The 26,336-nt window shown below is 39.2% G+C and overlaps 2 protein-coding genes across 19 annotated transcripts in view; one reads left to right on the top strand and one right to left on the bottom strand.

Annotated features, from left to right (window-relative positions):
• Positions 1–190: 190 nt before the first annotated feature.
• LOC133468727 (toll-like receptor 5) lies at positions 191–9,083 on the bottom strand. 3 transcript variants are annotated; one of them, XM_061754972.1, is made up of 2 exons: positions 8,974–9,083; positions 191–3,135 (listed from the first exon to the last, which is right to left on the bottom strand). In XM_061754972.1, exons 1-2 carry the CDS (start codon positions 8,974–8,976, stop codon positions 1,243–1,245), a joined length of 1,896 nt encoding a protein of 631 aa, XP_061610956.1. In that variant the 5' UTR covers positions 8,977–9,083; the 3' UTR covers positions 191–1,242. The 3 variants fall into 3 exon arrangements, with proteins under 3 accessions (XP_061610956.1, XP_061610955.1, XP_061610954.1); XM_061754971.1 differs by having other exon boundaries at positions 8,952–9,075; XM_061754970.1 differs by lacking the exon at positions 8,974–9,083 and adding an exon at positions 4,283–4,970 and having other exon boundaries at positions 193–3,135.
• dtnba (dystrobrevin, beta a) overlaps positions 7,951–26,336 on the top strand; it is a 49,386-nt gene continuing 31,000 nt past the window's right edge. For 9 of the 16 annotated variants that reach the window (XM_061754989.1, XM_061754988.1, XM_061754986.1 and 6 more), the window contains exons 1-2: positions 7,952–8,220; positions 23,699–23,735. The gene's annotated coding sequence lies outside the window, so the exon portion shown is untranslated. Of the gene's footprint in view, positions 8,221–20,397; positions 20,711–23,698; positions 23,736–26,336 lie in introns of those variants that run through there. The other 7 variants (XR_009785558.1, XR_009785557.1, XM_061754980.1 and 4 more) reach the window with 3 other exon arrangements.

Below are 26,336 nucleotides of genomic sequence, written 5' to 3'. Positions count from 1 at the left end.
TTAAATGTAGAATTGTTTTTAATCAACGAGGGGGAAATCCTCTTTCCTCTAAACATTTGTGTATGTGTCTATGTATACCAGGAAAATAATAATAAATGCAAAATAGATTTCTTTCATAACAGACACACACATACACACGGGAATTTAATTTCCCTCATGCAATGTGAGTCTTATCGGCAAAGGAGAGGCCTCCTCCTCACCCCCTGCATAGCAATTAAATATTTCATGACCAGCGTGCAGCTTTATTAGGACAGCGGGAGTGTATCTGAGTACAGTATGCCAATGTAATTCTGCAATGAGTAGTACAGTAGTGAAACAATTCTTCGGACAAACTCACACGATGGTCTTGCGCAAAATAAAAAGCAGAGTTGTTTCCATTTTCTAAACCACATTCATACAAACAAACTTTACCGTTGGCCCCATATTTGTAACTGTACATTTTCAGACATAGGTATATCTTCAACAACAACAACAAAAATAATATGACACTGAAGGTTCACAGTGGGAACTTGACTGGACGGTAGAAGACTGGCGACCTCAAGGTCGGTGGTTATTAGCTCTATGCTGCCCTCTGGTGTACAATTTGAAAAAATGCCTGCAGCTTCCTGCAGGCAAAAGGGCACAACATAGTCATACAATTAAGAACAAACAGGATTGTGTCGTTAACTTATGTTTTTATTTCTGTTTCAGTCAATAATACAGCTATTAACAAAGCAGGTGAAGGGAGGCTACAGTGGATATAAAAAGACAACAGACTCCTGTTCAAATGGCCGTTTTTTTTAGTCAAGGCGGAAGCTACAAATCTCCCAACGACTCAAATAAATGCAAGTCAAATTTCAAAACACATTGGGTGAAATCGATGACAGAGGGGGAACATTTTAATTAAAAACAACAACAACAACAACAACAAAAGATCAATGAATGAAGAAAAAAAAGGCTGCAGCAAAAAGGGCACTTTTTTTGTCCAATCCAGGGCAAAATGGCAGGTGCTTGAGCATGCTACGTCTGCACATGCCTGTATACTATTATGTATATATAATACATAATGTATTATGTGAATTGTTACAATTTAAGAGAAATAAAAACAATTACTTTTTGTGTAAAGATGTCAGTAAAAATGTAGGTATATATATATATATATATATATATATATATATATATATATATATATTTGTTTTTAATTCAAATAAGTATTATTCATGTTTGCTGCCGTATAAAGGGTGGAATACAGTATAAACCCTTTTAAGTGCTTCCAGTGCCAAGAAGCTGAATGGAGTAATCCAACAACGGAACTTTATAGAAAGCAATCGGAAATTCACATCTGAACTCCTCAACAGGACTCAAGAAAGTCACATTTGTTTCCTTAATCCACATCAAGAAGTTTGTAAGGTTCGCGTTACAGTGGAATCGGTTAATTTTGAAGTTGAGGGCGCTAAGAGTGCGGAAGGAGGCCGGGTCGGGGGACGCTATGAAATTGTTCGCGAGGTTAAGTAATTTGAGGCTTTGGGGAAACGCATCAGGCTGGAGATATGTTAAAGTGTTGAATGAGAGGTTCATGTCAAGAAGTGAGGTGAGACCCTTGAAGATGCCTTCAGGAAGAGAGCGCAAGTTGTTCGAGCTCAAGCTCAGGCAAACCAAATGACAGAGACCTTCAAACAGATCGAGGCATTTGCCTTGAGACCAAATCGACTGCAAGTTACTGCTGTGAAGATCTAACACTTTAACACCGCTTTCCTTCTTTTCTGAAGCTTGCGTATTCATTGTGCACCATTTGATGGGGTTCCCTCCATAGAAGAGATGCTGGAGTTTTTTCAGCTTAGTCATAAATATGTACACACCCTGCAGGTTTTCCACTCTGTTGGTCTGAATGTTCAAATATGTGACATTAGGGGCAAACGCTGTGATGCTGTCCACTGCTGCGAAGGTCAATTTATTGTCGTACAGATTGAGATAAGTTAAACTCGGCAGAGTGCTGGGGAAGCCGAACTTCCTGAGAGAGTTTCCAGTCAGATTTAGTACTTCTAGACTGAGAAGTCCGCTGAACGCACGATAGCCAAATACACCGATGTGATTGTAAGAGAGGTCCAACACGTGTAGGTTCCTTAGAGGAGCAAAACTGTGAGCGCGGATATCTCCGAGCAAATTATGCGACAGGTTAAGTGTCTCTAAATGTTCCTGGCCTTCAAAGGCATTCTTATCTATCTGATTAAGTTGGTTTCCAGAGAGGTCAATGACTTGAGCTTCTGGTAGTGGACTGAATACTTTCTTTTGCAATGCAAATATCCTGTTTTTAGACAGATCCAGTATACTGATTGAGCTGGTCCTCAGGCACTCAAAAGTGCTTCTGTCCACATCCAGGAGATTGCTAAATGAAAAGCCTTTACCTATGTGTCCTGATAGCTTGAGATGAGAGATTTTAGTACCCTCGATAGCTTTAAAAAACAGCTTTAACTTGCCTATGCTGAACCCATTATGGGACAAGTCAAGTGTTCTAAAAGATATTCCTCTGAAAGGGTTCCCACAAGTACGCTGATCAAAGCTTTCATTGTACATAGCCTGAAGGTTGTTTGAGTCTAAATTCAAGGATTCAAATTGCTTTCCCTGGTAGGCAGCTAGATCAGGTTCACATATTTTGTTGATACGATTCAGTTTTAGATTCAAATGTTTCAGATGAGTCATATTGGAAAAGAACATTGAAGGTTGGAGTCTTTTTATCTGGTTACCAAACAGGTTAAGAGTCTCTAATGAAGAAAGCGGCTTCAGATAGTTTTCCTTCAGAATGGATTCCTGAAGGGAACAGTAATCCAGGTGGAGACTCTGCAAACCGGACAATCCCAAAAAGGCCTGCGGCTCCAGTTGAAGCCTTGTATTGAAGCCCAGCTCCAACTTCCGGAGGTGTCTTTGTCTGCTGAATGCATTGTTTTGGATCACGAGACTTGAATACTGATGACCCAAGTCCAGCACTTGTAGCATCTCCAGACCAGACAAAGAGGTGGCGTTAATCTCACCGATGTGGTTCATCTCTAAATACAGGTGGGTGATGTTGGGAGGTAGGGAAGGAATCCATTGTAGGTTCTTAAAGGCACAGTTGGCTACAGAGCCAATAATGGAGCAGGATGAGAGGCAGCCTGGCACCTGCAAATTTCAAGTGGATTTGATCATGCAAGGCAAACAATGCAAATGGCGAATCAAAGATTTCTTATACATTCATATCTCAAACATCCATCCGTCCATCAATTTTCAGGACTGCTATTCCTCATTGGGGACATGGGTGTACTGGAGCCTATCCCAGCAGACTTTGGCCAAGAGGCGGGGTACAGCCCAGACATATTCGCCAATGAATCGCAGGGCACTAAGAGACAAACAATCACTCACACTCAAACATTCACATACATGTTTCTCAAAATTGGGAGGAAACCCACGCAAGCATAGGGGATATCATGCAAATTCTACATGGGAAGGCCAGAGATAAGATTCAAACCCACAACCTCAGCAACTCAGAACTGTGAGGCAGACATCTTTAACCACTGTTCTGCCCAGCAAAAGATAATTTAACAAACTTTTACCAGGGTACGACTCATTTGTGGCTATTCTTTATATATTTTAGGACTTTATTCTAAGATGTATCTTTTATGGACTATGAGTTGTGACAAGTTAAATCTACTCAATAATAATATCAGTCCTTTTCATTTAGCCTTGTAGTGTTTCTTATAGATGTTTTGTGTACAACAAATAGTAATAAATGAACAAATAAACAACCAGTAACAGTAATATAGTGAACTTAAGAAAATAGACGTAAATGCATTTTTACTTCTTCCTACTGCATTTCGAACATCCATATGTATTTTAACTTAATTTTCATTTCATTATTATTTTTGTTTTTGTTTTGTTTTGATTTCACTGTTCACATGTTTGAAATAAAGATTCTAAATATAAATATAAATAAAGAAAATTAATTGCATACAGTATGAGAAAGAACTAAACGAACACGGTTTCTATCCAGCGCTCTATCAGACTACTTTTCCTCTAATCTTCAAAATATTATTGTTCATGTTTTAAAGTCAAAACCGTATTAATGTTGAATTAATATTATGTTTGAGAAGGCTAGGGGAAAAGGTCATATATCATATTAACGTGTTATTAGATTTCAATTGAGTTTTGGATTTATTTATTTTTTTCACTTGTTCTAAAGTGTATTCTAGATTCATGAGCAATCATCTTTTAATTGTTCTTTACAAGGGTGACAAACGGAAAAAGTAAAGTCGGAATTAAGTTTTCCTACCTGATGGAAGACAAACATGGCGACCACCGCAAAGGCAAACATCCTCATGTTGCTTTTCAGATGAAAACTAGCTTGTCTAAATTGTGTATCCGCAAAGTGAACATCAGAGCCTGTTAGCTCTCTTTTTATCACACTTGTGATGGACATTGGATTGACCCACAAACGTAAACATGACACTGAACTGGAGTTTCCCTTTCATTTACATAGTCCAGGTTTGCAACAGGAGGGAAGGATCATTGCCTGCTGTCCTGATTCGGTGTTGTTTTGTAAAATGCTTGATGTCCTCTATTGCAATTATTCTCGTAAACTGGTTTACAAACATGTTCGTTCAGTCAATCAAAAATCTCAAATTGCCACTTTTGGGTTGTACACAAATATGATGAAAAGATTTGCCTGAAATTGAATCATTTCTGTGGTCACTGATGGTTTTATCCTACACTCGCCTGACTTCTGTGCGGGCAGCAGCGTGGGTTCAGTTCCCACTCAGTGACGGTGTGGATGGTCTTCTGTGTCTGTATATGCCCTGGTTGACTGGCGACCATTCCAGGGTGTAGTCTTCCTTTTGCCTGAAGTCAGCTGGGATAGGGTCCCAAAAATGGATGGAGTGATCGATGGATGTAATAATTCATAACATAAATGTTATTAGACAATGATGGGCAATTTATGCTCCAATGTCACTTGTTTCCATTACCTGCACAGCATGTACCCATTAATATTCAAAATACTGTTGTTTCTCTTTAAATCATTTTTTCCTCATTCGAAATTGATTCGAAAGTGAAAAAGCCTTATATGATAAATCCAATTAAATATACAGAGGTTGGGGGTTCGAATCCCGGCTCCGCGGGTTTTCTGCTGGTACTCCAGTTTCCTCGCACTTGTCAAAAACATGGATGTTAGGTTTATCGATGACTCTAAATTGTCCTTAGGTGTGAATGTGAGTGTCACTGGTCGTTTGTCTATGTTCACCCTGCAATTGGTTGGCAACCACTCCAGGGTGTAGACCACCTCGAGTCTCGCCTCAAGTCAGATGGGATAGACTCCCGCACATCCATGACCCTTGTGAGGATGAGCGGTCTAGAAGAGGAACGGATGCTTGAGATATTAATATATACAAAATTATGCAATTCGCCATGTTCGCTGTTTGCCTTGCATGACCAAATCCACTTGAAATTTACAGGTATTATGCATGGTATTCTGTCTGTTAGTCTGTAAAAAAAAAACAATGCAAGTGTATTTGGGCTATACAAAAGAAGCTTAACCAAAAAAACTCCACAACATTTTGTTTTAATCTCAATAGCCTAACATAGAATGATCGTTGTATACTATGCAATGACAATAAAGATTCTAATTCTAATCCTAATGTAGAAATTTCAAGCAACTTTCCATTTAATACTAGGAATGCTCACTTATGAGCCATCCCACCTCGAGGATTTCAATCTTCCCAAATCATTGCGAAGTGAGTTTCTGGTGTGCTTGTGTGCCATTTGATCACACATTGCTGGTGAATTTCACAACGATGGGACAATGGAAGTTCGTCAAAATGGCACTTGCAAAATCCAGTCCTCCTTTAAGGCTTACAGTACCTTCAATCTCACTTAATAAAAACTGACGGTGCAACCAGAGCAGCACAGCATATTAGTGGTTAGAATTTCTGCCACACAGTTCTGAGGTTCAGGGTTAAAATCTAGGCCTTCCTGTGTGGTGTTTTGCCCTCCCCCATGCTTGCATGCATTTTCTGCAGGTACTCTAACTTCCTCTCAAAAACATGCATGTTAGGTTAACTGAAAACTCTAAATTGCCCATGTTTCTCTATATGTGCCCAGTGTATGGTATTTTTAATGTCTGTGACCTGAGTAGTGCTGCCTTGGCAGAGGTCAAGGGTCTAAGTTCAGTGTCTTTAAGTATATACTTTTTAGTATCCAGCCCAGTTAGAATTTAAATTTAGCGTATCACCAATCAGTATAGTACTGTAATATGTAATACTTGACAATATGAATGTATTAAAAATAATAGGCCACTATGCTGGATACCAAGGAGCGAACGATTAGGCAACAAGCTAAAAACAACCTAGGCCAAATGCTTTAAAGTGTTTTGACAGGCCAAAACAGTTCAAAGACGAATTTCTTTTGGATCACATACTTCTCTTGATAAAATATTGAGATAAAACAATAAATAATGCTGTATGTGTTACATATGGCTTAAAACAGAATAAAACGTAAAATCAAATAGCAGACCATGTTTCAGTCTGAGCCTAGTATCTTCAAGTATCATTTTTAGTATTTAGCTATTAGAATTGGAATTTTGTATCAGTGTGTAGTATCGTGTAAAAATGACAATATACATACATTTATGAAAAATAATAGGCTACTACTCTGGCTACCAATATAGCTATGAGGGTTAGCTCACAGACCCAAAACAAGCTTTCCCAAGTTATTTCTTTATTTTATTTTATTTTTGACCGACCAAAATAGTTCAAAACTGAAATCCTTTAGGAAATACTGGCCCGTATAAAATATTGAGACAAAACAATAAATAATGCTGAACATGTTTACATAAAAAAAAAAAAAAAGCGGCTTATAACTGAATAAAACATTTTACAAAACTAGTGTCAGTGTGTATGTAGTAATGATGACAATATATATAGCCTGCATTTATGAAAAATACTTTAGAAAACAAATAGCGGACCACATGGCAGGCAGCATTGTATCTTCAGGTATAATTTTTAGTATTTAACAAGCAAGAATTAGAATTTACTCCAGTATTATGTAAAGATGACAATACGTACTGTATAAAAGTATGTAAAATAATATGCTACTACTCTGGCGTAAGCCAATACGCTAAAAACAAGCAGGCTAATTTCTAAAGTGTTTTAACAGCTCAAACCCATGTTGATACTATAGAAAAGAGACAGCTGATGATTTAACCTAAATCGTTTTTTTTGTTTTTGTTTTTGTTTTTGTTAAGAAAATAACCTCGAAGTATACTTGTGATAAATAGTAATCCAATGTAAAAATAAATTCTCAAAGAATTTAATTATTACATTTCTTGGTAATTTTAGGAAGCGGGGACAGGCAACAAATACTATTTCTACAGTGTTCAATATAGTTTCATTAAAATAAATGTATTCATGCAACCAGATCAACACTTTTCTTAATATAAATGTATTTTACAGCTACTTTTATCGTGCATTTCCAGTACACATTTAATTTCCTGGGGACACAAATGGCATCTACTTGGTGGAATGTCCCAAGTACGTTTTAATCATTATATGTACAATCAAAATTTGGAATATTTTTGATCATATAAGAGAGACGGAATAACAACTACAATACTCGGTTTCTGATTACAGTATTGGGTATGCAGACTGAGTCTGTCAGAGGGGTATTAATTTAACTATGTCGTGTAATGTAGTTGTAGTTTGCATTGCAGAACTGCACTGCATCACAATGTCCTGTGGCTGAATCTCCTCATGTTTATCGTACGTTTTGTGAAGTTACTTTGTCACTACATAACGCTGTCATTGTTCACACCATATGATGGTGTCATTATAATGACGTGAGTGTTGTACTATTGAAAGTTATCACAGTATGAAATAGGCGTGGGGGTTAGAAATTCATGCAATCATCATAATGGGAGGGAACATGGCGCTAAGAGGAGTGACTTTCTTTCAAAAAATGCTTGAGTACAGTCAGTCAGTGGTCACCGGTACAGGCGGACTGGCAGGCAGGCAGACGCCACGGAGGCTGCTCAAAAACATGGCTTTCTACTACGGAAATATAAAACCGGACGGCTACGACATGTTTTAAACATAACTTGAGGCTAGAAGAGACGACGAGGGGACAAGCGGAGGGTGGAGAAAGAAGAGAAGCAGTGTAAAACTTGAGTCAGAACCTCACGTTTGTTTGTAGATGTCGGTAGCCCGCCGCCAATACCTGTCGGTGAGTACAACCTCGGATTGAAATCCACGTTTTTGACGTCTGAAAAGTCTAAATACCGCTTAATTCAACGCATTAGCTGTTTAATTTGCAACGTTGTGTTTGTGGCGGCGAGCAACTTTCGTCAACATGGCCGCACATGTCAAAGCTACACAAGTAGCCAGATTAAATGAAGTATTATGGCAGAATTGCCTCGAGAAAAGGCTTGGATTTGAATAGGGGGTTTTGTCCACATTGGCGACCCTCCCTTCCTTGTGTGTAACATTACTCCAAAGTCTTGCCCTTTTTTTTTTTTTTTTTTTTTTTTATAAACATCAGGACTGCTGTTTGACTTAGCTCTGGATAGTCTCAAAAATCAACTATTTTACCTTTAAAATAAAAACATAAAACACCCAATCATGTATGCTTTTGGAGGAGTACATAAAACTTTTTATTTTTCCGAATCCTTGTTCATTCCTTAAACAGCACTTAATTGTTCATCCAGATGATCAAAATAGCTTCTGTATGTGTCGTGTGAACGTTTTGAAGTGAATGGAAGTGTGTAACAAACCCAATTATGGTGCCCTGCACATCTGTGTACTTCAGAGTTTTAGTGTTTACATTTCTATCATCAGTTAAAAATTGTGAATTTGGCAAAAACGCTTCATGAGGATTATTATCTAACAAGTGAAGGATCTCTGCACTTTTACGACACAGTAATTGATGAGAACATTCATCAACACCTACTATCTTACCATTTGGACAGTTTTTAAATACCATTCATGATGAAAATCGTCACTCGTGTCACTCTCCACTTCATCTCAACTGCATCCTCCTCAGCTCAAGAAGTGCAACTGTTAACTGGCAAGAGCGTCTGGCTCCTTGTGTTGTTGGTTATGCGCATTAGGCGTCACTGTCAAAGAGATCGAAACCTTTGGTAGTTTTCCAGCGTACGTAATTAAAAACTGTTCTCCTCTTGTCTTCCCCTCGTCTCCACTCTCTTGGGATAACTCTGCTTCATTTTTCTCACAATGCGGCAACAAGTTTGTGTTGCTAATTGCTACCCTGTCTCAAGTCTGCACATGCGTGGGAAGCTGGAATAGACCATTGCATGAGAAGGGAGGAGGGAGCACTCGAAACGATCATGATAGAATCAGCATTTTGATGTGTTTTTAAAAGACTAAAACAAAAAAGAATGCTTTAAATCGAAGAAAATCTCAGTGCTTGTGTTTTCCTAAAGGTAAGTATACCCCTGATTGTAATAGGGTTACTCTGACCTTTGGGGTTAGCAGAAATGATAAAAGGTGCTGGTTTGAGCTTTTGGGGGGTTTCTACTAAACGATTGATAGCCTCTGGAGCTATTTGTTGCGATAAAATGCCAATGCACCAGTGCAGAGTTCATCTTCAGGGATCTCTGTGTTTCGCATGCTGCTGCCCCCTCTCATCCGCCGAATTGTTTAAGCATATTTTAACTAGACTTTACACCGATTTTATCGGGCTGATCGGTATTGGCCGATATTTAGCATTTTATGCTGATCGGCTTTAATGTCATAATTCGCCGATCCGACCAATGACGTCATTGATCGGCTCCGCAAAAGACATTTACTCCGCGTCCCCATTGTGTAGGTTATATTTGAATCCAAAAGTTAGTTTATTTTTAGCCTTTTTAGCCGCGTGTCTTTTGACATAGTACTGTATATATCTGACCTCCAATAAAGTTATTTAAAAGAAGAAAAAAAACGTTGGCGCTGTGGGACAGACAACACATCTGAGACAGACAACACGTAATGCCCGGATCAGACTACAAGACAAATTTGCTCTTTCACGATTGCACTATGTCAGACTACTGCAATAAAATCTTGTATTCCGATACCATCGGATCCCGTTTTTTACGATCATCGGGCTTTATCTTGTCAACTCAAATGCGACCGGATACACTCGTTACCGTGGTGATGAGTGGAGCACGCCGACTTTGTATAATAAGGAGAAAATGGGGGAAAACGTTTGTTGGTGGTCACCGGTGCTCAGGACAGGAGAGGACGTTCGTTTAACGCTTGCTTGAGGTATGTTCCCCGACTTTGAATACGATACAGCTCGCAAGCAGGAAACAAAACGTTATGTAGCCTAGCAAGCGAGTGGTACCACGAACGGTTGGACGTAGACATGCCGCCGTTCTGTCGAATCATCCTCTAAAGTTTCGGTGTGAGTGAAGTAATTTAATTACAGTAAGTTAGCACCCATTATTTCTCTCATGTAATGTTGGTTTGACCTGACTGATTAGAATACACGATCTGACTAGAGCTGTGATTTCCAACCTTTATGGAGCCAAGGAACATATTTTACAATTGAAAAATCTCTCGGGACACCAACAAACAAAAATGGGATTTGAACCCCGGTCCTCAGAACTGTGAGGCAGATGTGCTAACCAGTCGTCCACCGTACCGCCTACTCCCCAAAGTTAAATAATAAAATAGGTCCAGTCCATATTACTGCTAAAACCATACCTCTCTTCAAATGTAATGTCTACATTTCAAATAAAAACATATCACAGAGGCTGCTCAGAAAAATAAATCATTTTAAAATATCAGTAAGCAGATGAAAAGAAACTATCTAGGAGTCCCATAATAATTTTGTTCATTGTTACTTGGTTGTTTCTAAACCTGCATTGCCTTTAAGAGTGTTCCTGCCTTTCTGATTTTGACTTGAATTTTTGGACTCAATCAAATAAATCACTGTTAGTAGGCAGCAATCTTTAATGTTAGTTAGAATAGCAGCAATTTCATTCATTCAATTCATTTCCCACACCACTTATCCTCACTAAGGTCATGGGCGTGCTAGAGCCTATCCTAGCTTACTTTGAGCGAAAGGCGGGATACACCCTGAACTGGTCGCCAGCCAGTCGCAGGGCACATATAAACAAACAACCATTCGCACTCACATTCACACCTACGGACATTTTAGAGTCTTCAATTAACCTACCATGCATGTTTTTGGGATGTGGGAGGAAACCAGAGTACCTGGAGAAAACCCACGCAGGCACGGGTACAAAAATGCCAACTCCATACAAATGAGGCCGGATTTGAACCCTGGTCCTCAGAACTGTGAGGCAGATGTGCTAACCAGTCGTTCACCATGCCCCCCTTTAAAAAAATATGACAGTAATTCTGCTAAATTAGTGAACAGACAATTTCTCAATGGACAGTTTTGTTATTGTGAAAATAGCATGATTATTGATTATTATTATCGCCCCACTTGTACCGTCAACCTTCCTGCTATACCGTGAGCTTTCTGACAATACCGCAATAATTAGAGGACCGTGATAAAACCGAACCGTGACATATAGCAAACATTTGAGTGCACTTGACCGAACAGGGCTAGCTCAAGTTTGCCATGGGCAAACAAACATTTTAGGGCTCTTAAATAGTTGAGCCCTAAGGAGTATTTGATTTTTATTTTTTTTTATAAAGGCCATACTTAAATGGGGCCTCTGAGGTTTTATTTGGTTTTAGAGTTGCTAAGATCAAATGCTCTCTGCTCACAGTCCAGAGGATCACAACTCTGCTATAGAGGAAGTGAAAAAGAGAAACACGAGTAGGGAAACTCACGTTAATCCCAATTGTCACCTGAAGACTTTCTGTTATTCTGGGAGTTTTATATTGTGTAATTACAGTAACTTGTAAATTATATTTTTAGTTTTTTTTTATCTAGGCAAAATGAGTTGAGACACAAGGGGAAAATGTTTCCCCAAACAAGTTGTGTTTCAAGTTGTGTAAAATAAAATTCCTTCATAGTTGATTTTGATTCCCATGTTATCAGATGCCCATACAGTACTGTATGCATGGAATTTTTTCATCAGTACAGTTGTTGATCTGCTGCTGAATTGCGTCATTGTCTCCATTGTGGGTGGGGAGATAATGAAGGTGAGAGCGAAATCTATGATTAGATGAGCAGTCATTCCTATCTAGCCTTCAGTTTATCAGTTTTCTACCAGGTTAAATTAAACCAAAAGGCAAGTATTCCTCCATTTTTCATCAAAGAGCATTTTTAATGCTATCTTGCAGACCACAGAGCTCATCATCCATTTACTTCTATAAATGTTTGATGTCTTGTAGAGTTGGGTTTAAAAAAAAATAAAAAAATAAAAATAAAAAGTCCAAGATCCAATGGCACTTGTTGCGGATGGAGTATTATGTAGTGAGACAAGCAAGATCGGTGCAGTATAATCAACTCAGCATTTCTCTTTTGTTATGTTCTTGTTTTTTTTCTTCAGGGCAGAAAGCAGTCATTCAGTTCCTCTTTTTTGGTGTTCCCTTATAGTCTTATCACACTCAACATCTGATCTTTTCGCTTGTTCCTTCCTTCCGTCTTATAAAGAACGTCTCTTTGTGGCTTCTCAATCTGCGATTTGCTTTCTCTATTCACTTGATCGTCCTTTGTATCTCCCTTGTACCATTTCTAGAGAGACATCACTAGTTGATGTTTTATTTTAGTGTAGAATGGAAAATTTAAGGTAGAAAAATCTGTTCCATTCCAGGAAACTAGTAGACTTTTGATTTGAAATCAAATAATTTGTTTTGTGCATTCTTAGTTTTTCCACGTCTATTTTTTTTTTTTTTTTACCGCTGTTAGTAGTAAGACGTGAAAGGGATGGGTAAAGCTATCGATTCATCAATGCATTGCAATACTTCCCTCCTCAATTCAATGTCGATTCAGCAAATCCTCTGAAGCTAGGCTCCAGCACTCCTGCGACCCTTGTGAGGATAAGCGGCTCAGAAAAAGGATGGAAGGAAGTGAAACAGACAATGATTTTAGTCAATTATTTTCCAGAATGAGAATGTTTAAAGAGGAGGATGCTATTCATGTGGCACAGCTTGAAGCAGGCATCAGGTGCAGGTGGAGATGGGCTTGGCTCAAGTTGGAGGCCAAAACAAAAAAGCAAAGAAATGGGGCAAATTTCATTTTAATCTTAAATTTGTACATCAACATGTACTTGAGCGGTGTAAATAAATGTTTTTCTGCGTGTAGAAAATGTGTTGCTTTTATGTTATTGTACTCTTCAGAGTCTTCCAGATTGCTTCATTTATGTTAAAATAAAAAAAAATCTCTGTGGGGGCCCGTGGGATACCCCCAGAACACCCCCCTTACAATGTTTTTTTTTTTTTTTTTTTTTTTTTTTGGGTCACTTTTTTCATGCCTTTGGTGTTTGGATGTCTGATATTGCAGGGTTAAAAAAATTACAGTGTAATTTTCTTCCCCCCAAATATTGCACAGCCCTAATTTGTACTATAGTGGACATCTGTGGGTATCATATTCTTCTTTAGCAGACTAGACTAGACTTGCCTAAACTGCTGTAAAACAATTAATCATTAATAAGTTTAATATAATTGAACAAATTCTTCGCAATCAATTAATTTAAAAAACGAAGTGAACCACTGTAATGAAAAAAAAAAGTTACTCTGATGAAAAGTGACAAAGCGTATTGGTGCATTTAGTGTTTTACTACTTTGAATGTACAGTAAGTGTGCTCCCTTCACCTAACTTCCGGTGCCTATTTTTCTTCTGTCATGTTCTTTTAATACCAGTTGTTGAGGCACCGCTTTTTTTTGTGTCACTAAAAATCAAAGCACAAAATTATTCTTCAGATGTTTGTGTACTTGAGTTCTCATGAGGTAAGTGTAGGTCTGAAGTGACGTCATGCAATATGCGGCAGGCATATTTTACCAGAAAATTTAAGTTCTGACATTTTTAAGTTGTACAAAGTTAGGAACTTCCATTGTAGATGTTCCACTATTCCTCTGTACCACTGGTCTTTGGTCTTGTCGTGAATGTAAGTGGATCTTCAAGTAATCCGGTCAAAGGCACACATTGTTAACCCTAGAGTTTGCTTCCTTTGGCAAAGCCAAGTTGTTTCAGGTTAACATGTGACAAAGTGAAATATGAACCAGAACAGTTATGAACAGGCTCAGCTATTGTTAACATTGTGCAGTCCTTGTGTGTAAATTATATGGTTTTTCTTTTGTTGCCATGACAGATGTGTGAACCTTTCTCCCAGATATGATTGCTTACAGACTAGCAAAGAATCTTGCATGATTGTTTTATATTGTAAGAAAAGTTAAGTAACACTTTTCAGTTGATTTCCACTTCATGTGTTTGCTAAATCCATGTGTGTTGACATCAGTATGTGCTGTGGCAACAGTGCCAATGTTTATGTCTATTTTTCTGTGGGCCAGAAAAAGGCAAGCATTCTGTAAAAAAATTATCATTCGATTGGATTAGGAGCAGGGGCACCTTCATTGATTTTTATGTTAATGAGAAAATTGCTTCCTGATTGGTTTAAGAGTGAAGTCATTTACTTCCATTATGAATTGTAATGAGCTCCAGCACCCTTGCCAAAGAGGCTTTCTGCTTACTGCAGTACATGTGTATTTAAGCACACATTTGAATGCATTGGATTTATAATATGAAACATGTATACATTGTGTGCTCCTCCATCCTGTTCCCTCAAAAAAAGAAAAGGAAAAGAAACATGCTGGTGGCTAAAATGCTAAATTAAATTAGTTTTTTAAATGGTTTGTCTCATGAGGATTATGTTCACTTCCTGATATATACTCCATGATCTGACTAGGCCTTTAGAGAACTGTACAGGAAGTCCTCGAGTTACGACGCACTCGACCTACGACGTTTCGACTTTACGACGCTCGTGCTTCGTCCGCCATTTTGTCCCAGCACCTTAGTGTTTCTGCTTAGCTAGTGCATAGTGCTTGTCTGTGTTTGTGCGGCGGGAGTATCTTTGCCTTTTTCGCCCTTCTTTTGTCACACTCTCAGCAGTAATGGTAAGTACAGCATCGTATTTTTTTATTTTAATGTATTTCAGTTTCTTTATACGAAGTGTCAACCCGTCAACGGGTCCTCCGCTAATTGCTACTCTTCCCCGGTCGCCGTCACTACACTTGCTACTGAACACACTCGCACCAGCAGCACTCCTTCCTCCTTCACAGTCCCGCCGGACGACGCCTGCGCAGTCCCGTCTCACACACACATCGACCCACACGCCCACACACACTGAGCTTGCTGTCGCAATCACATGGGACAATACCTGTAACAAAAGTATTTCGCCGTAAATTTCGACTTTAACGGTGAAATCCGACTTACGCGGAAATTCGTGTTACGTCGCCAGCGTAGGAACGGAACTCGTTTATAAATCGAGGACTTCCTGTAGTTTAGCTTTGGCAAAGCAGTGTTATTTGAACAATGGGATGTATCAGATTTACTCCAAATTACCAGTTTGAGTGGAGGTGTGCGTTGGAGTGTAGATGTTAGTCTCAGGGCCTATGAAGTACCTAATGTGGTTACATTTTCCATCTTGCTCATACACAAGTGGCTTTCAAAAACACTTGTGGTATACTGTTTGTACAAAACTAGTCTAGTCATGTAATAAGAAACTATGCCAAAAGCCTCTACCACATTTTGGTGACATTCACACGTCTTTGTGAAATGGATAATGGATAACGCATAAACTACTAGTCGAGGACATGACATATAAAATAAACTCAAATTCTGTACCATATTAGAGCTAAAAAATTTCACAACCAATCCTAGAAATAAAATATGGAATGCTAGCTACCTTAAAAGTGTAACATAAGATATGTTGCTGTTTTTACCTGCCTGGTGATGCACCACACGCCACGCTGAGTCTGTCTTGATGGGAGCACAGGGGTCAAAGTTCAGGAGTAACCCTTTGGAGAGGGCCTGATTTACTCAAGACAACCTATTTGTGTGCGTGCAATAACAGGCGCAAACGTGATTGCCCACCCGAGCAGATGTTGAAGCTGATCTACAAACCGGGGCGCACCCACGTTTACATGTGCCAAATGTGCTAAATTGCCACACAGTTCATTTTGCACGATCTGGGAGGAGTATATATAATTGATTTAGCACACGTAATGTGGTTTACCAAACCTGAGACAAATTTCAATGGCGGAATTTCCATCCTTAAATACCGGTTATAAAAGGCAGGTGCAAATGGCACCGCTGTGAGTAGCCATGAAGAGAAGGTGCTGGCAAAATCAAAGGCACCTTCACAGGATGCTAGACTTACTATAGCATCTGGAGTGCGGAAGTGCTTAAGTCCACGGGAGAATGCAAGCAGAATGCGCTCATGGCCAGATTTGACAGGGAACACCAAGACTTTAGGGTTGCTCCACCCAGGGTGCGTACCTGGCTTGTGGGTGTCTAAATAACAGATTTGAGTGGACAGTGTTGTGAGTAAGAATCAATTGAGACTGAGGCTGTGAATACTGAATACATTATGTCTCCCAGCCACCTCCTCCTTTCTTTTAAGAAAACAACCGATCTGATCTTTGACATCGGAAATTGTTTCGTTCAGAAGAACTAATCTTTTTAGTGAACAAACTGAACCGAATCAGTTTATGAAATGATTTGTTCTTTTAGCTTAGCCGTCACCCGCCGCCGTGAGGCGAACGAGTCGGCCGGGAACGGAAACAGAACTGTTGAAGCATTCTGTCACACACTTCTGAATCTTCGGCAAATGACCAAAGAGTAGCCAGTTTGCAGGCGGGGCCGGGACTTCATTCAACGTACTGCTATGTTTCGCTTGGTCCTTCATGTTTTCTTTAAAGAATTGTACACGTCTTACAAATTCTGCCTGGGTAATCAAACATCCATCCATTCATTCTCAACACCACTTATCCTGTTCAGGGTCGCGGGGCGCTGGAGCCTATCCCAGCAGACTTTGGGCGCAAGGCGGACTACACCCTGAACCGGTCGCCAGTCAGTTGCAGGGCACATATAGACACGGACAACCATTCACACTCACATTCACACCACTGTCACTGAGTCAGGCGAGGGTACCACTATACCATCAGTGACACCGTAATCAAACATATGAGCACAATTGTGCGTTTTCTCATTTACTAAATAAAAGTAGACATGTTAATTTCAAAATAAGAGCAAGTAAATAAAAAGAAAGTATTAAGTGTTCAAATAAAGTGCTTAACTTCAGAATAATTATTTGAAAAAAATAACAAAATACAGATAATACTTCATATTTTGATCATATGGGTAGAACCAAAATCATGCATTGTAAAAATGCATTATACATAGGTGTAAGGGTTTTCCAGAATTTTGAAGTCAAAATTGGGGGTGCGTATTATACATGGGTGCGCATATACATGAGAAATTATGGTAATTATTTAAATAGACCACAACAATACAACAATTAACTTTGAAGATTTTCTCTTCACAAGCAATATTTAAAGAGGCATAGGTGGTCTCTCACACCGTGCCATTCAAGCTAGGACTGCTTAGTTCAACGGGCGATTGTTGTGTCAGTTTTGGGACATAGCTGGCTTTGTGTCCTCTCGGTATTTTGTTTTTAGGGTTGCACAGTACTAACTCGGACGTACAAGTGCACCACGAGGACTCGAGACTGTTTTTTTTGTCAATGTCTTTATGTCTCAAAAGTGTTCTCTGTCAATTGACTGTCTGTTGTCGTACTAGAGCAGCTCCAACTACCGGAGACAAATTCCTTGTGTGTTTTTTGGACATACTTGGCAAATAAAGATGATTCTGATTCTGATTCTGAGAAGAAGCATTAGTTTGCTGAGTTACGGCCCAATGAAATTCCCGAGATTTACCTACCCATGCCATATTGTCTGCATGTTTATAATCTGCAGCGCACATATCGCTGGTGTCGACAGCGGACTTGAGATGAGGTACGTGCCATGACATTGCATTCAATATACCTTTTTTATTTACAACCCCAATTCCAATGAAGTTGGGACGTTGTGTTAAACATAAATAAAAACAGAATACAATGATTTGAAAATCATGTGCAACCTATTTTTAATTGAATACACAACTAAGACAATATTTGTAATGTTCAAACTGATAAACTTTATTGTTTTTAGCAAATAATCATTAACTTAGAATTTTATGGCTGCAACACGTTCCAAAAAAGTTGGGACAGGTGGCAAAAAAGACAGAGAGTTGAGGAATGCTCATCAAACACCTTTTTGGAACATCCCACAGGTGAACAGGCTAATTGGGAACAGGTGGGTGCCATGATTGGGTAAAAAGGAGCTTCCCTGAATTGGTCAGTCATTCACAAGCAAAGATGGGGCGAGGGTCACCTCTTTGTGAATAAGTGCTTGAGAAAATAGTCGAACAGTTAAAGGACAATGTTCCTCAACGTACAATTGCAAGGAGCGCTACATCCGTAAGTGCAACTTGAAACTCTACTATGCAAAGCAAAAGCCATTTATCAACAACACCCAGAAATGTCGCCGGCTTATCTGGGCCCGAGCTCATCTAAGATGGACTGATGCACAGTGGAAAAGTGTTCTGTGTTCCGACGAGTCGATATTTCAAATTCATCCATCCATTTTCTGAGCCGCTTCTCCTCACTGGAGCCTATCCCAGCTATCATCGGGCAGGAGGCGGGGTACACCCTGAACTGGTTGCCAGTCAATCGCACGGCACATACAAACAAACAACCATTCGCACTCACATTCACACCTACGGGCAATTTAGAGTTTTCAATTAACGTGCATGTTTTTGGGATGTGGGAGGAAACCGGAGTGCCCAGAGAAAACCCACGCAGGCACGGGGAGAACATGCAAACTCCACACTGGCGGGACCGGGTATTGAACCCGGGTCCTCAGAACTGTGAGGCTGACACTCTAACCAGTCGCCCCACCGTGCCGCCTGTGGCGCATTATGAAGCGTAAAATACGAAAACAGAGACCCCGGACTGTTGAACAGCTGCAGCTGTACATCAAGCAAGAATGGGAAAGTATTCCACCTACAAAGCTTCAACAATTAGTGTCCTCAGTTCCCAAACGTTTATTGAATGTTAAAAGAAAAGGTGATGTAACACAGTGGTAAACATGACCCTGTCCCAGCTTTTTTGGAACGTGTTGCAGCCATAAAATTCTAAGTTAATGATTATTTGCTAAAAACAATAAAATTTATCAGTTTGAACATTAAATATAGTTTTTGTAGTGTATTCAATTAAATATAGGTTGAACATGATTTGCAAATCATTGTATTCTGTTTTTGTTTATGCTTAACACAATGTCCCAACTTCATTGGAATTGGGGTTGTACTTGCTCCTATTTTGAAATTCACAGCCTTACTTTTATTTAGTAAATGAGAAAACACACAGTTGTGCTCATATGTTTGATTACCCAGGTATAATTTGTAAGATGGATACAATTCTTTAAAGAAAACATGAAGGGGTAGGCGAAACACATTTAATTTTATTTTAATGGGATTCAAATTAAACGGTCAAGCATTCAGAAAAGCATTATCATTAAACAAAACATAACCATAAAGAAATGAATGATGGTTATTGTTCAGTCATATTTAAAAAAAATAAAAATAAAATTTCACAAATTCTGCAAGCGTATCTAAACTCATGAGCACAACTGTACATACAGTATATGCAGTCATACGTACGCCTGCCATATTGGAATGAAAGTGTAGGCTACACCTTTCTCATAACCTCTTGGTAGCGGTGACATTGGAATGAAAGTGTACAGCTTTTTCATAAACTCTAGATGGTGACATACATTTTATAGAATGTGAACGCTTTTTCATTTTCCCCTATACCTATGTATAATGTGCACTATTGACTTTTAAAAAAAATTTGGGGGAAAAATGCACATACACGAGAAATTACGGGACTTTCTTTGCTCATTTCTAATTGTTGCACCTCTCGGTCATGACTGTCTTTATGGCAGCCGTAATCAATGCTGAAATGAACGGAACCACACCAGAATTTACTTGCAAGCAAACCGACACCACTATCCGCTTGTTTTGTATGTTCCAAAGTGCGGGTGGTAGCGGCCGTTTATACATGCTTAAACGTCAGATCAATCGTACCAGAGTTCGTGGTATCTGAACCCAACATAACAAATGTGAACACAACCTAAAATATCGAATGAAAGCATGTCTAAGTGTAAATGGACATCCTGTTTTCTAAGCTTGCCGAAACCTTGAGGTATCTAGAAGGATTTGTGGCTTAAGTCAACAAACCTCATCTCTTCAGAGTGTAGTCGTAGAGGGGCATCTAGAAAAGAAATACTGTAGCTCTCATGGGTATTTCTGTAACGTCTGTGTCTGAAGTTATTCTTACTGCATGCGCACATCATGCATAACACGTACGCACGCACACACTGCTAGAGACCTGTCAGGGTAGACATGAGCATACAGAGCAGCTGTGAATGGCTATGTGGTCATGTGGTATGCTATGCTTGTGTGTGTCTGTGTGGTGTCCAAAGGGTGGTAAACACCCTCTTACCCATCTTTAGTACTCCTTCGCCTGCCTGACGCCTCTTTCTATATCAGCGTCTTGTTTAGAATGTTTTCTGAGTCTTCCAGTTCCAACATATCATCTGTGGGATTCATCTTCAACCATTGTGGAGAATTATTTTTTGGCTGCCAATTAAGTAGCCTGTGTGGCTGTTTGAGGCCCGAGCACCACTGCAAACAGGTGTGTATGTGTGTGTGTATTTACGTGTGCAAAAGAGAGACTGATATGATATGCAGGACTGTTAGGCCTCCGCAAGTGTTATGTTATGATAAAAGATGGTAAGTTCTCTTTGTTGTGGTTGCGCAGGTGCACCGGTTGGGTGGTCTGCCCTGATACAACTCTTACCCTCACCTACAATTATGGAAGACACTGAGCAAATAAATAACAGATCTGCTTTGGACATAGTTACATACTGTAGTCTGTACCCATACTGAATATATCAACACAAGTTGTTCCGGAAATGCTGATTTAGTCACATTTCATAATCCTTTTCTCCATTAGACATAATGTTCCAGGGTCAAATTTTCACTATGATAAAACATACGAAAAATGTTAACTGACAGCAGCACGTCTGCCTCACAGTTGACAGGTTCTGCATTCTAATATCGGCTCAGGGCCTCCTCTGTACCAGCGCTGGGTGTACCCTGCTTCTTGCCCAAAGTTAGCTGGGATAGGCTTCAGCTCACTCACGACTAATGAGTACAAGTGCTAAAGGAAATGGATTAGGATGCCTTTTACCTGACACACAGTGTAAAAAAGAAAAAAAAGCAATACATTCTGCATCAGAGAGGTTCCTCACAAATTATTTATTTATTTTGTTTAACAATTTTTATTTATTTCAGAATTTTGTATAGATAACAACACAATCTCATTGAAAGGAGTATGAAAAGAATATAAGCAAATATAAAATACCAAGCCAAGAAGAAAGAACAGACCCTGTGTGTGCTTAGGGTTTCTTAAAAAAACTTTTCTTGAATGTCAGCCATTTTCCTGAGTGTTTAAAGAAGAGATTCTCTTTCAAGAAGAGATTCACTTTCAAGTTCTGTCTATATGTAAGACGAAGTATATCATCCACAATTGACAGCCATTGTTGGAATGTTGGAGCTTCAGTCTTCAGCCAGTTTTTTGGTATTGCCTTTTTCCCGGCCAGCAGAAGAATATTGACAAGGTATTGTTATTTAAGTTATGTGCATTTTTTAACTCCTGGAAGCTTTTCATTTCTATCCATCCGTCCATCCATTTTCTGAGCCGCTTCTCCTCACTAGGGTCGCGGGCGTGCTGGAGCCTATCCCGGCTATCATTGGGCAGGAGGCGGGGTACACCCTGAACTGGTTGCCAGCCAATCGCAGAGCACATACAAACAAACAACCATTTGCACTCACATTCACACCTACGGGCAATTTAGAGTCTCCAATTCATGCATGTTTTTGGGATGTGGGAGGAAACCGGAGTGCCTGGAGAAAACCCACGCAGGCACGGGGAGAACATGCAAACTCCACACAGGCGGGGCCGGGGATTGAACCCCGGTCCTCAGAACTGTGAGGCAGACGCTCTAACCAGTCGCTCACCATGCTGCCGCTTTTCATTTCTAGCTTTTTAATATTTGTGGATATGGCTGTAATGTCATTTTCTTCCCAAACATGAACATTGTTCTTCTTTTATGTATACTGTAGTCTCTGTTTCCCCAATGCTTGTTTGAAATGGTTCGGTTTGTGTTGAAACTTCAATGTCTTTCCATCAAGCCCCATATCCAACATTGCACCAACAGATCAGGTGACGCAGTTGTGCATCATGAAAATATTGTTTCAAATTTGGAAGTGAGCATCCCCCTTTTTCTTCATCTTGTTGTAATGTGGCATAGCGTATTTTTTTGTCATTCACCTTCCCATACAGTATGAACCTTGATATACATCTATTCAATTTAATAAAATGGTCTTTCGGAATGTCTACAGGCAAAGACGAGAATATATACAATTGACGTGGCATTTATCCTGTCACTTAATCCCAGTGGAGAAGTGAACCATCTTTCCAATGGGATTCTGTTAATTTCCTGTATAATTTCTTCTTTTGCATTCTTCTTTTTAAAATTCATTATTGAGCACATTTTTATTATTATTTTTAGAATATATCACCCAAAATAACAAAAAAAGAGAGAGAAACATTCTAACATGCAGATTTTATCCTTTCATGCTCACACAATTGAACTCTTGTGAAGAATTGCAATATTTTGACTGCTTGAAGGACGGCTATCCATTTGTTTTTTTCTAATAATTGAAAAAAAAATTTAAGGATTGTTTTAATGGCTTACGGGGCATTTGACAAGAGATTGCGCTCTATGTAAAAGAGAGGGATAATTGCAGCTGTCTATGTGCTAATTTAGATCAAGTGTCGAACAGGACATGCTATTAATATCATTTTAATAGCCACAAGTTACAGCTGAACCTGAAATTATTGTAACCTTGTTTTTTTAATTGTTTGGGTCTCCATATGTGTTAAGAGACTTTAAAATAGATGCTTTTCATTATTACAGTTGCCCATTCCATACCCATGCATATAGTTGATTTACTTGAGTTATCTGTCTATTGTAGTTATTCCACATTACAGTAATGGGGAGGCTTGATGTACTTCCCAGCCTACGTTTTTGAGGTTTCCATTCACTCAAAAAGACAATGTTGCAGCTGTCAAATTTATTTTTGCTGCCTCAATGTACACACACATTAATATAGAACCAGTGTAGACTTACTCTAAATAACATAAGTAATGCCAGAATGTGACTGTATTTTGGAAAAATGGTTAGCTTCTTTATTGCTGGAGGTTTGCTGACGGCTGCTATGAGATCTTTTTGCAAGTTCAGCATCAGGACAAATTGTGGTGCAGTTAAAAATAAGGTCACAAACCTTGTACACAGTAGGTTGTCTCTCAGCTATGCATACTCACCCATTAGTTGTTTTTAAATTTGCCACTGTTTGCCACTTGGCAGGTTCTCTAACTGCTATACACGACTTTGTATCATGATCAGAATCAAATCCAGGAATATGGTAGGCAGGGAGTAAATAATAGCATCTAGATATGCGCGTGTGTGTGTGTGTGTGTGCGCGCACGTTATTGTCAAGTGGGTAAAAATACTTTGTAAATTGACTTTCTCTTCTGTCTGTCTCGCTCTATTAGACTCCACTTGCCTAGTGTGACCCCCTGACACAGAAAGGTATGACCACACACACGCACACACATAAACTCCACACAAGACACATTTCCACCAATTGGTACATTTTAGTTTATCTTGTCACTTTTTTCACAGCAGGATATCATTGTGATAGCATCAGTCACATAAATAGTGTGTCACTATACTTGTCCTGCTGTAACAATACACTGCTTTGAAACCCCTCTCTCGTAAGCCACACTACAGCATTTTTAAAAATGGTACATTTTTTGTTTCATTCCATTCTCTGTTGGCCAATCGACAGACAGCACTATGTCTCGCCCTACTCTATCACGACTGCTGTGCTGCACCACCACGGATGTTATTTTTTACACACGTTAATATCACTTTAAGACTGGAAACACAAAAATTGCATAACATGCTGAATTCAATTATACATACTTGTGGGAAATGTGGTTTAGATTAAGATGAACCAAATATCAGTTCACCTGAGTGTGTTTGTTTATACACTGCTCAGCAAATGTCAACCATAATAAAACACCATGGTGCAAAACAGGTTTGCAGCCAGGGCCACACAAATTCAGAAAAACAGAACACATGCAGTCATCTGTAAATGCCAAAAGGTTCCTTTCCATTTGTTCTCTACTCTCTATAGGCATCTGTCCGATTGCCTTTTAAAGGTTCCTCTCAGGACACATGGGCCTCCGTCACTGCTCTAAACATACCTACAGCTTGTGTTCACTGCTTATAAACCAGGAATACATTTTATGTAGTGGAGTAACTGCTGGATGCTTGATTGAGTATAGTATTTAGGAGGCCTTAAAATAAAATCTCAGATTTTATTTTCACACAAATCAGATTTCCAATTTTAAATGCCACAATGCCCTATGTAAATCACAGCAAGATTTTCTTTTTTTCCCTCCTTTGAGTTGCTTCATTTCTCTTGATATGGAATTTCAATTTTTCTTTTGACCAACATTAACTTTCATCATAATAATATGAATAAATATGTTATCTCTAAAGATACAATGAACTCACACTTATTCACAGTTGGCTATTCACAAATTCACATATCAAAAACATACCCTCAGGTAATTGTTGGAAAACACACCTGTTCAGGGAGTCTGCATATTTTTGGGCTCTTTCCATAATGCCACAAAATGGCACCAAAGCTCTAACTAATAAGAAAGTAGTAACCGGTGTCAAGGAAGTATGTTGAAGTGATGCCTGGTTTGTTAGCAAAAGTTATGGAACAACCCTGTATGTGTGTTTTTGCTCTACTGAGGTGCTATTAAAAATCTCCTGTTCACAAACGACGGAGGTCGTTTGTCGCTGATGGTGTCCTTTCTTGTATAGTTACAGTAAAGTGGACAAGGTGAACAAAAATATTTGTGGCTTGGGAGCATATAGGTCAGGCAAAAGGTTTCCATCGTGTCCAAAAAAAAAACCCTGCTTTTGCGATGTAAAAATGGGCACCATGCTTTTTGGCTCCGTGCGATTGACTCTGCGATTGCCTTCCACCGGGTGTCCTTTCTTATCGAATGGAAAACAATGTGAAAATGATTCTGCTTTTGTTGACTGTTTTTAGTGGCAAATCATTAATTAAAGTTGTTCTTTTTTTATATTTGCATGAGGTGTAAAAATTCACTAAGTTGGGAACACTGATTTTGCGTTTTTAAACGACCTCCTCTCTTTTTGCAGCCGTTGTTATTGTAAGCAGTACATGTCAGCAGGGATGTACATTGAACTATGCTGGCCCCTAAAATTAATCTATTAAAAAAACGTCCTGACAAATAAAACAAAATGGATTAATTGACCAGCCCTATCAGAGTGTACAACTTGATCTGCTCATGAAGTAGAGATTGAAATAAACCCTTTAGTTAGGAGTATACAAAGACGTTTTGGGCAATTCCATGTTTCCAAACATGTACGTAGGGACAGTTTGGGGAAGACCCTTTGTATATGATCCAGGGTGACTGCGGCCCAAGTCCATCATGGTATACTTGGATGAGTTTGGTGTGGAAGAACACCTTTAGGATGAACTACAACAGCTGTTGAGGCCCTCGCCAAGGTCCAACATCAGTGAACGCAGACTGCAGAAATATTCTTCTTCTGAGTGGACAAAATTCCCACAGTCACACTCCAAAATCTTTGCCAAAAGTCATCCCACATGAGTGTGAATATGGAAGCTGCAAAGGGTGGAGCAAGATATTTCCTTCCATTTTTACTTCCTGCAAGTGTCCCACTACTTCAATATAGTATGTCTAAGGTGTCGTATGCTGTGTATCTGTGACCAATGTTCCCTGTGATTGAGAAAGTAGCAACTACACTATTCCTGTCCTGACCTAGTTGGGAGTAATAGCAGGAAGGACAATTATATCTAAGATAGTTTTAATCTTCCAAATTTAAAATGGGAAGCAGACCTTGCGCCGCGAAGATCCTACACGTCGGTGTCACAGACATCATTGTGCAGCGTACTTGTAACTGCAGCTACGGCTTTGTGGATGATAACACATAGTTGACTTACCATAGGAGTGAGAAGAGAGACGAGTTAAAGCGCGTCGTCATCTCTTAGTGAGAGATGGTACCTAACAGCTGGTGCAGTGAATGCAAGGTGAATTTTATATAACTTTCAATCCATCAAAA

This window comes from Phyllopteryx taeniolatus, chromosome 18 (genome assembly GCF_024500385.1).
Source record: "Phyllopteryx taeniolatus isolate TA_2022b chromosome 18, UOR_Ptae_1.2, whole genome shotgun sequence".
NCBI classification, from domain to species: Eukaryota; Metazoa; Chordata; class Actinopteri; order Syngnathiformes; family Syngnathidae; genus Phyllopteryx; species Phyllopteryx taeniolatus.
The sequence above is the reverse complement of the archived record's forward strand: the minus strand, read 5'-3'. Positions and strand labels throughout refer to the sequence as shown.